General features: G+C 37.0%; 1 protein-coding gene across 1 annotated transcript in view; it reads right to left on the reverse strand.

The window, feature by feature from the left end:
• LOC104124815 (WT1 associated protein) overlaps positions 1 to 9,770 on the reverse strand; it is a 26,348-nt gene extending 16,578 nt beyond the window's left edge. Inside the window, exons 1-3 of the mRNA XM_035892750.1 lie at positions 9,723 to 9,770; positions 9,012 to 9,067; positions 1,680 to 1,803 (exon numbers count right to left, since the gene is read on the reverse strand). Of these exons, the coding sequence (XP_035748643.1) occupies positions 1,680 to 1,803; positions 9,012 to 9,067; positions 9,723 to 9,770 (228 nt within the window). The remainder of the gene's footprint in view (positions 1 to 1,679; positions 1,804 to 9,011; positions 9,068 to 9,722) is intronic.
• Between the last annotated feature and the right edge of the window lie 1,855 nt (positions 9,771 to 11,625).

The raw sequence follows: 11,625 nt of genomic DNA on the forward strand, positions 1-11,625 counted from the left end.
TAAAACACAAAAGGCACATTTTATAGCATCTTCTCATGAACAGTTTTTGAAGACAGCTAAAAGAATCTGAAAACCAAATTCATAAACAGTAAAAGAGCCAAATAAATAAGCATAAATAAGAAAAATCAAATATCATTATTAGAAAAGCTTGACAACAGTTGATTTTAAATACATCTTTCTGATCCTTCCTTAAGGCTTACTAAACTTTTGAAAATGTTTCCATGTTTACTTAGGAAATAATTTTTAAATTCCATGCTTAACAAACTACTATTACAACTTGCAGTCTGAAACTTGGGAATTTGGAATTGTCTTGCTATCTGTAAGAAATGTTAAGGCCAGTGTGGGGGAGAGGAGAAGTCTACACTGGAAAAGAACAATCCAGTCTGTAAACCAGTGCTATTTGTGATCAATCCTCAAACTGGTCTCAACACTCCATGAATAAACAGTAAGACATTGGAGAACTTCAGAAATGGCAGTTCAGTTGGAACTAGAACAATTCTTTTGATCTATGAATATTTATGAAAGTTTATATATGAAACATGAGAAGAAAGCAGCACAGCACATTTCCAAATTACTCAAACAGGAACATGTTGCACATGCAAGCAGCCCAATATAAACACTCTGCTACTTGTCACGTATAAAATGATAGAGAGTTGGAATAATTAAGATTTTTATTTTTTCTCATTACTTGAGAATGATCACCTGTCAGTGTAAACTAAAAACATTGCAAATTGCTTCAGGACAATTATTTCTAAATAATTCTTTGCAGGTAATTCATTAATACTTGTTACTACAACCTGTATTAGAATTTGCAAAAGTGAGAAACTGGAAACATTTTAACAACTTATTTATCTATGTTAGGACAGTTTGAGATTAGAATGAAATCAATTGCTTACATTTGCTGTATTTTAGTCTCTCCAAAACTAAACATTATGGGGTGACAGTAGGAGAGGGATGTAACAACAGAGAAAAGAGAGATGACACCCATTTGGAGTGACACAAAAAAACCCCAACCACATTCAAACTCAGCAGTACGAAGTCTAAGTACTGAGACTCAAAAGGTGAGCAGGAAACAGGAAAAAACTGCCAACACAATTTTTACAAGTGACTTAGGATTAGCGATTCAGTCACTTCCAGAATGTATCCAGCTTTTCTCATTTGAGAGTAGTATTTTTTCCTATATTCTCTTTTGAAAGACTGAAGTACAGACCAAGTTTTAAAGACCATGTAAGACTCACACCCAAATAGTCAATTCACCTAATCAGATCAAACATTCCTTGGGGACTCATTTTAGACCTTTACCTCTACAAACGATTCCCCCTCCCATGTGGTTTACAGTCCCGTAAGACTACCGAAGGCACAAACATTCATGGAGTATTTTGGTAGAGGATAACGTTTCCTTTCTAATGCTAGAGTCATGAAAATACACCTATTTATTTGTGGGGTTATGTTTTGGGAAGGTTTTTTTTCCCCCAGCAGTCTAGGTGGGTGGTCCTTCACATGCAAAAATAGACTTTTTAGAAGCTGTATAAGATCTGTAAAGGAAAATAAGTGCCTGAGAAAGCCGGGAAAGGCTGAAAACTTATACTAGAAAAAACAGGGACTTTTTTTCTGACAAATAACCAACATATAGACTGTTATCTCTTACTTCTAAGAGTTTTAGAAAGCACAGACATTACTTGAACACTCTGCTTTATACTAACATTCAGGTAACTCATACCACTTTGAAACTTGGCTAACTTACAATTAAGGTCTGTGTACTTGCCCTCCAGAGCTTGCACGTATGCTTCATACTGTTTCCACCTATTGTAGAAATGAAGAGAAAAAAGAATTTTCTGAAGCTCAGTTTATTAAATCAAGGCATCTCATTCCTAAACTTCCAGAGTATACATTTATACCATAATCAGAAAATGTCAAGAGGGAACTACACAATTGGATAAAGGTCAATTCCAGTTTTAAAAACAGGGCTTTCAATCATGGAAATAGTTAAATCCACTTTGCATCTCAAAATGATAAAAAGGTCGCTGTGCATTATAACATTTAAAATCAACATCTTAAAACTTGCTGTAACATTTTGGACAAACATTGGGATCAAACACAATCTGTATAAAGTACCTAAGATACATCTCATTCTCAAAGCAGAGAAATAAAAAGCTGTAATACAAAGACAACATTAAGTCTGTCACCAAGTGAACAAGACAAGCAGAATTGTATTACAATGCACCAGAATTTACAGTCTAGGTTAAGTAGTTATACCAGCTCATTCAAAACAAGACCATACTCTGACAATATTAATCAATCAGAAGCTAAACAGTTTAGTAACACTTTGAAGGCAGGTTATTTAAGCAATTTGTCCACAGTCAGAAAACCTCACACTTAAACAGCACTGCATTTGATACAAACCATCAAATCAGTAGCACATAAAGTCTGCAGTAAAACTTAGCACAACATGCCCTACCAAAGTTCACAGGCTAACATTTTTTTTTTAGGGAGGGGTGGTGTTGTTTGTTTTTTAAAGAAGTACTTTGCTTCTACCTATGTGTCTTTCTCACAATGGTACAATTCCGCATTATGAAACAAATTAACAGTTTGCCACTACTGAAGGGGAAGGTTTCTGTTCCCTCGTCCCAACTAGCCTTTCCCCCTGCCACCTATTTTATGCCAGACTCAGCATAACTGCTCTATTTTAACTCGCTAACCTACACCACTACCTCAATCAAAACTATAAAAATCTAACTCTAGGTAATTTTTGACCATCTAGTGAATTAAACCAGCTTTTTTAAGGGTCTAAAAAGCATCAGATCTGTAACAGCAAGTGAGATCACATCACTGGGCAAAGTGAGAGTAAGCACAAGGTGTCTTCCTCCTAGCAGCAACAAAATTTTGCATCTCTTCAGCTGAACATAAATCAGCATGAATTAACTCTTATGTTCTGTAGAAGAGAGCAGCTGTATTCCCACTGAACTCTTGTATCTTGTATCTTATACAAGATATATACAAGATATACAACTTATATCTTGTTCTAAGAGGAGCACTTCTAGAAACAGAAGTTTCACCATTTGACCACTAACAGTTCTATGTTAGTTCAGGAGATTTCAATCCCTCAAAAGTAAAACTGAAAGAGTCTACTAAATAGTAAACCCAGAAAGAACAAACCTGACTTTAACATGAAAGAACTACATGAAATAATAGTTGGTCTTCAAATACAGCATCAGGATTACTTGACTGCTAAGTGACATCTCACAACCTGAAAACTGTAATTCTGTCAAAATCATGACACACACCACCTACCACCAATAATAGGAGCTATACAAAGAACATGTGAAATGAAGACCTGAAACACAAGTAGACATGACAGACCACCACCGGAAAACAAAACAAAAATACATAGCCCGTGGTCTACCAAGAATGTCAGAGGTAGCACCTCTAAGTCACCTCTCAACAACTGCCAGTATTAAAGCAAGGACTGAATTCCTGGAAAATAAAACCCAGAGTATGCTAGGCCATGTCATGGACTTTTCAAGTCATGTGCCTGCCAACTCTTCTAGAGACATGACTCTTCAGACATAATGCTTTGTCAAAAACCTGAAGACTGTTGCAGTTCATCTTCAAGCAAGCTTACAAAATTGTACAGAATAAACTTGTGATCACCACACCGACACTCAGAGAACTCTTCAACCATCAAACCATCAATTTTAAAACTTGAACTTTTTCTACCACAGTAGCTTTAATCTCACACACATGCACCGTCAGTTTTGGTACAACTACAGATCTCAGAAGCAATTTTGTCTTCTAGCAATTGATCTGGTTTTCACCTTGCTTTAGGCAAACCAGAAAGTTACCAACTAAAGAGACAAAAATCAGAACCAGGTTTATTTCATGCTATTAGATTTAAAAAAAAAAAACACCAAAACATTAAACCAGACAATTGAATCAACTAAAAGCATCAAAACAAAAAGTGAAATAATGGAAGTTTAAAAACATTCACATTAATGAAGTAGACTGTTCTTATAAATAACTTCAGCTTAAGAAAATAAGTAAATATACTGGTAGGCCCTTACTGAAAGGGGACCAATTCCTTCGCAAGCAAATTTGCAGCTGTGATTTTCATCTGATGTGTATATATTTTTGTAATGATCTCAGTAATCCTGAGGACTGACAAGTCAAAATATTTACCAAATACATCAAGACAGTTTCTCAAGAACATTCATGAAACCAAGTTATAGGAAGAAAACCAAAGTTGTTTTTTTAATGTATATACATACATACTTTTACTGGTTTTAGGTATTTTAAAAAGTCTTGTGATGGCCCTGACAACATAGTTTTCACTTAAGTGTCTATTAACTGATTTAAGACTTTAAATGCCTTTTAGAATTTTTAAGTTCCTAAGTCTTCTCTTGTAGTAACTTTTGTTGTTCACTGCCTTTAATAATCTATTTTCCTAGATACTGTCTTTCCAGCTTATTTCACTCTGATCATTTTCCCTTGTTTACAATAGTAGCACAGATCATTAGTAGGGGGAATTAAAGTAGAATTCTGATCCTTGAAAAATTAAAGTTACAGAGTTGTCACTTCTGAAATTATGCAAAAGAAAGCAAAAATGAAAGTAAGGAACTATCACAGAATAAAACATTTTTAAAAAAAAGAAAGATGCTGAAGATCACTGACAGTACTTAGTGCTCCAACTCTGAACATTAACTCCTATCTTCCTATTCCTTCTTCTCTGTTTATTATGTCTAGACAAGTAGAGAAGACCAGATGATCAAACAGGACAGCTGTATTTCTAGGTCTCAAACAACTACATGAGAGGTGTTTGAGTCTGTAACACCACTCTCCAAGTGAACAATTCTCACAGAAAAACTTGGTTTTACCTGAACAATAAAAGGGCAGTATTTCCAGATGCACAACTTCAGGTTTGTATCGTACAGCTGAATCTATGCACAACAGTTTTACTTCTATACTTTTTTCAGTAATATAGACTCTCAGCTGCTGATATGCAAGGCTGCGGCGAGCCTGCATTCCTGTTACATGAATCTCACATGCCGAGTTTTCACACAGAGCTTGAAGGAGCTAACAAGGACAGCAAGTTCGTGCAATGTTATAATGATTCCTTTGCTCAGTGATGGGAGTATCAGCCATGCCACATTGAAACTAGACAGCAGACGCTGAGGTTAATCTAGCAGTGGATGTAGCATCACCTAGAAATCCCAGCTACCAAGCACAACTCCAGTACAATCCAAGGGTTCAGAGCAACAAATTTAAAAAAACAAACAAAACACACACACACAAAAGAAAACCAAAACAAGTATGATCTGCTATGCCCTACTGCTACCAGGAAACTGTTAGAAAGAGCCAACTCACAGATGTCACCATACACCACAGAGTAGGTCTTTTTCAGATCCAGTCAGAAATTTGAATGCAAACTTTATCCAGAAATAATGTAATTCTCTGCATAAAAACATGCAACTTCCCCATAAGACACCAGAACACATTAAAGACCTCTGATAAGTTACGGAAGTTTCTATAAAAATAGCATTCCTAAAAATTATTTACTTTACACATTTTCCAGCTAGCTCACAGGCTCTTCAGGGAAAAAGACTTTTGACCCTAAATACATTCTAAAGTTCAGTAAAAGAAACATGTTCAAAAAACCCAGTAGTGATAAAACCCAGAAATATCCCCTCTTACCCCTAAAAGAATGTCAGAATTAAAATTTGAAGATTGCTACTAGCACATCTTCAACTACAGGAAGAAACCATTTCCCTCTATTAAACTTTTTTGCCTTATTTGAAGATGATATATCCCTTCCCCCAGGTTTCATCTACACGTAATACCTACATTAGTTTAAACTTTTTTTTTAATAGACATAGGTAAAATCAACACTTAGAGTGTCATAGAAATCCAGGTTTTGGTTAACGTGCTTAAGAACTTGCACATACTTGCAAAAGCTTCTTTAAATAAACCAATGATCTATAGGAACTCGCTGCCTAGACCTTAAGTCTGAAGCCTTTCTTCCCAAGATCCAAGAGACAGTTCTCTTCAGACATGTCATCTAAGAGATGCACCGGTTTAAGCAAATGCGAGAGTTGCCTTGACCTCCTTGCCCCATATTCCCCCTTCTCGTACATTTGTAGGGGACTAGGGCAGCTCCATCAGTGAACTCAAGTGGGGAAAGAGACAAAGGCTAAAAACCAGCTTTCTTCCTCCTATCAGTTTGGTTTCACTCTAAATCAGCTCTTGATCCGTTCAGTAGTTCATGTCAGTAATCTGATGGCTAAACAGTGACCATCTGAAGAGCTTCACCAAAGTGCTACTTGGAAAGGCACTATGGAACAGAGACAGAGCTGTAAACAGAACGAAGATGACAGCCCTGAATGCAATTTACATTCAAGGGGTCACTTCCAGAGTCACAAGAACTGGCAAGATGATTGGGCAGCATTATGTAGATTAGTTAATTCCCTTCATTCTCTAAAAATACTAAGCAGACTTTAAGAGTCCATGGCTTCAAAGTACCTCCATGAATGCCACTATTTTTCTTGAAGCATCCATTTTTTTTATGCTGAGCTTTGGGGTTCAGTTTTTCCAAGAATAGATGATAAGCACTTAAGGGTTAGGGCACACACAGCATTGCACCTAAGCCGTTCCAAAAGTGACTGGCTTTAAGCCCATGTTGATTGAAATTCAGTAAAAGCACTGTATCTCCTCAGAACCATTTGTGTAAATCAGGGTGCTTCAATGGTTTACAGTCTAACCACTAGGCTAAATGATCTGGGCAATACGTATCAGGCCTTCAGCTATACAGATCAGGCCTTTAGCTATGATCCACAGAGTGCTTTGTTACCGTGTTCCTGACTCTTCTTTCTTCACACAAGCTCCTACATAGTCAAACTAAGTAGCTATTGCATTAAAAAGGGGAGGGAAAAGACAAAGTAGATTGAGACCACAGCAACAAGTAACGAGACAAGCAGAAATTCCCAAAAGGCCAGACTGAAAGGCTTCTTCATGATCCTGCTCACTTTTAGTCACAGGAAGTTAAAATGAGCAAACCTAAATTACATACTTTGTGGAAAAGAACAGTAAAATTGGGATTCATGGCACAGGAATTGACAAAAAATAATTAGTATTTTCTACATATGTATTTTATCAGTGCAATTGTACAGTGATGATTATGTGTTACCCAAAGGACCGAAAGCAGGCAACGTGTGCCTGTACCTTAAAAAGCATTTGCCCCACCAAAGCATGGACAAAAAGCCACATTCCAAATCTTAAATTAAGACAATCCACTAGTGGTCAACACATGCTTTTCTATGTCTGAAAGTAATGCAGATGCCTTTAATTAAAGTATGATACACATATAAGAGTGTTGTATTTTATTCCAACCTAGAAATGAAGCCAGCGGTTAGTATAGTAATTGCTAGTTTTACACAAAATCACAATTAAATGTGAACCTACAATAAATCCATTAAATATGCACCCCATTCAAATAAACAACAGTGTTTGTAGGACTGCTTAATGCAAACAAGTAAAATGGACATGGCCAAAACACCATTTAAGTTTCCAGTTCTGTGTACAATGGAGTTATTCTCTCCTTCAATCCATCAAGTGGCCTTTCTGAGAGCAGAAGTTGCTTTGTCTACACTAAGAAGATTCAACAGCAACACAACTGTTGTTACCAAATTCCCTCCTGTCTCTAGTCATTAATACAGTTTAGCTGCTGACATACTTTACCTCCTTGGGCGTACTGCATCACATTCTCACTTGAACATAAGCTGGAAATTGATCTCTTCAATGGTAGCAACTTACCATTGCAAGTTACAAGAACTGATTGCAGCTGAAAGCCTTTGTTTTCACACTGTCAGTCAGAAAGCAAGTAGCACAGAATCTATGCTTTGGAACTTGTGACAGGCATTTATAGCTGGAAGTAATGGCATAGCTTTACAGACTTAGGAGTTCCCTGTTCCCAGGGATAACCTTGAGTACAGAAACCTTTATGAAAAGGTTCACAAGGCCCAAAGCACTTGACATCAAAGAAGGATTTTTTCCAACTGCTTAAATACATTAGGTTTTAATACCCAAAAGACTAGATACTCGGAGAAAGCCAGAAACCAGTTTTAAACACATGGAGCCAAACTATGTTGAGTCTGCTGGAAGGAACTGTCACCCCAGAAGTAGCTGACAGGACAGTTTGCCCAGAAGAGGGAGTAGCTGACCATATACATTAAGTGTTGCACTTGTATCCTCGTGTTTCTACACAATTTAGTCTTTGTCCTATGAAATGGCAGTATTTAACTCGAGAGACCCTAATATTGCTAATAACTTGTGGTGTACAAAAAGCCAAAAGCTGAAGTTTACCAAAATGCAAACTACTCCAGCAGATAACCAGATGACCCACAGGTGCCTAATTTAGTTAGCTCCTTGTTTACAAGTCAGGAAATTCAGGTATACAGAGACAAGTGGTTTGGGTCTGTTTCCCCAAGCAGGTAGTCTGCATGACAGAATTGCCAATTATTTTTTCCACGGTGACACAGCTTTCTAAAAGGTGAAAGATGGCCAGGCTCTTCTTTATGAAAGTTTTAGGCATTAAAACTTCATTTTCACATTTTACTGTTACTATCTGAATATGCTGAGAAGATGACTGTGCGGACTAAGAAAACTTAAGCCTTACTGTAGGAGTAAGGAGTTGACATTTTTCTGATGTTTAAAAATAACCTGCTATCTAGCAAGGAATGCAAGCAACCATATCTTCTTAAGTTACAAGTGAAGAAAAAACCTCCTACTCATGTATTACAAAATATTGTTCAGGATTTTGTCTCTTTGGAAGAAGTGTTTCCCCCCAAACTGTATATAAAAATATTTGAGACAAGATGAGAATTTTACAGAAGAGACGTATCATGAAAAGGATAAAATTTTTTTTTCAGAACAAGGATGCTAAAAACAATGGAAGAGGGAGGTCACACGTCTTCCATTAAAAGTTCACTAAGTTGAGATGGAAACACTGCTTTTTACTTTACCTTAGGATGAGCTCATCTCTAGGTAAAACCTTAAAATCTGCTTCGCTAAGGCGAACCTATGGAGCAAAAGGAAAAGCACAATTTATCAAGCTGTCATGATTACGGGGGAAAAAAAAAAAGGAGTCTTTCAGTGAGGTTACTAGTGTACATGAAATATTAAACAAGTCAGAAACTCGTACTTCTAGATTTTTTTTCATTCGCAGTATTAGAGTACTGAAACATTGGTTCAACACAATGCAGAGCCAGAGTACAAAACACTATGACAAGTTTGCTGCTATAATCTAGATACAAAGTCAGCAGATGCATTTTTTCTAAAAGTTAACCAAAACTTTTTTAGATTTTTATAAAGCCTATCAGTAATCAATTCTTACTATTTAATGAAGCAAAACCACCCAACTTTGTCCATATTTCTTTAGATCAAACTGACATTTTTTATGTACCTACATCTATTTAACATTGTATTTTACAAGGTAGAGGGTAATCAGGGTCTGAGGAAAGGAATTTATACCACTACTACAGTATCTCTTTAGAATAAAAGTAAGTATTTGTGAACATTACCATTAATGTTTGGGTTATGTCAAAATAACATGTCCTTTCAAGTACCCATTCTCTTTAAAGATTCTGATAAACAGGAAGTATTAAGCAGTTATTTTAAAACCTTGTGAACATTTCTAGGAAAAGTAAGATGTCAAATAAATGACTTGGATATACACAAGAGGAATTGAATTTGATGGTGTACATAGCATAATAGGACTGCATTGTGCTAGGTTAAATATTCACACTTCCTCAAGTTACAGGACCTGCTTCCTCACCTCAAAAGGATAATACACATTGTTCTCTACAACTATGATTATATAAAAAGCACTGAGTCTGCGAGGATTATAAGGATACAAATAACAATGAATGCAAGGTTTGCTAGAGGCATGAATCTTCGCAATATGCTTTCCAACAGAAAAGTTGAATATTAAGATTTGGCAAGCTTGTAAAGCTGCTGTCGTGCATGTGTATCAGGGGAAGGATGTGTCAACTCCTTGGTTGTGAACGCTAATCTTACAAAAACAATGCTGTGAAGTAGTTAAAAAATACTTTGTTTTCTCAAAAAGACTTTTGCAGGCTACCTTAGGTATTTTCATACCACCCCCCAATGAACTAATTTAACTTTTCCAAATCCCAAGACAAACAAATCCTAAAATTGTTTGTCAGTAGGACAAATAGACACCAAATGAAGTAGAGCCTCAGTTGCCTACACTAACCATTGACAAATACATACCACTACCAAACAAGGTGCTGATTTAAAAAAACCCCAAAAAACAACAAAACCAAAACAAAAATGCAAGCCCCACCCCCAAAAAACCAAAAAACCCACACCAAGTACAGTGCACAGGTGAAACAACTTCCAAGCCTTTCATAAAATAAAAGCTCACATTAGAACTCACAGAAAGGTTTCCAAACACATTCAATAGAAGCATCTCACTGATGAACGGCAGCTTCCTGTGCCAAGGCACTTAAGTGCTTCCCTAGTCTAAGTCTCCCATCCCCTCCACCTTCCTTCTCACACACAAATTACTCAAGCATTTTGCTTTAACTTCTGGATGCAGCTCATACCTTAAATATATTCAAGCAGAAGAGGCTATCAATACAAGCTGCCTGTGCCCAACTCAACCCATCCAAAATAACACAGAATAACTCGAGATCACAGGGGGAATGCTTGTGACCCCTGTATTTAGGTTGCTTATCTCTCCCACTATAACTTTCCTAAAGGTTTTTAGAATCTTTTAACTCCCTCAGCATTTGGAAGTAGTCTTGACAATCTGAGAGATTTAAGTCCTTGACAGAAAGAAACATGCTTTTCAGATGTCCCACAGAACTACAACTAACACTGATTAAGTTGTGCGCATATGATGTCAAGTCATTATTGTGTTCCTCAGAGAAGTACCAGAAAGACACAAGTAACAAAAGGGCAAGTTTCCCCAAAGACTTGGCTTGTGAACCCTGCAGCAGCATACAACAACCATAAACACTTGACTGCTGCCACAACCTGACCGAAGGAAACCAAAGGCTGATGCTCCATCTAAGGGTAGTCTACCCCCTATCTCCAGACCTCACACAAGGTTCCAGTTCTCAACAGCAGCACCAGCCTGGCTCCTCTAACCTCTATGCCCAGAGCACCACCATTTACAAAGCCACCTCTTGCTTTCAGGTGAGCAAAAATGTGCTGAAGACTGAAGTTACAGGCCACTGCATCACAGAAGTTACTGTCTTACTGACACCCGTTCTCACTTGTAGTGATAGAACCATACGCTAGAAAAACACACTAGCTAGAAGTATTCTACAGATTATTTTGGAAAAGCTAGGTTGATCACATCTACAGATAAACACTAGCACTCTTTCTGTATATGTGAATTTCACCTCACTACTCCCATGCAACAGCTTTTTTAGCACCTACAGTAACTTACCAAAAGCTTAGAAATTTATTACTTCTGTATACTTCTAACATTACACTCAGTGTTTTTCAGAAACATTAAGAGCATCAGGCTGGCTACATGAGTTGTCACAGTGATTTGCCTTAACTTTCTGCTCATTAACAGACAAATCTGTATGTTACAGGCAGTAA

The sequence above is a fragment of the Egretta garzetta genome, unplaced genomic scaffold, assembly GCF_000687185.1.
Source record: "Egretta garzetta isolate BGI_Z169 unplaced genomic scaffold, ASM68718v1 scaffold744, whole genome shotgun sequence".
NCBI lineage: Eukaryota > Metazoa > Chordata > Aves > Pelecaniformes > Ardeidae > Egretta > Egretta garzetta.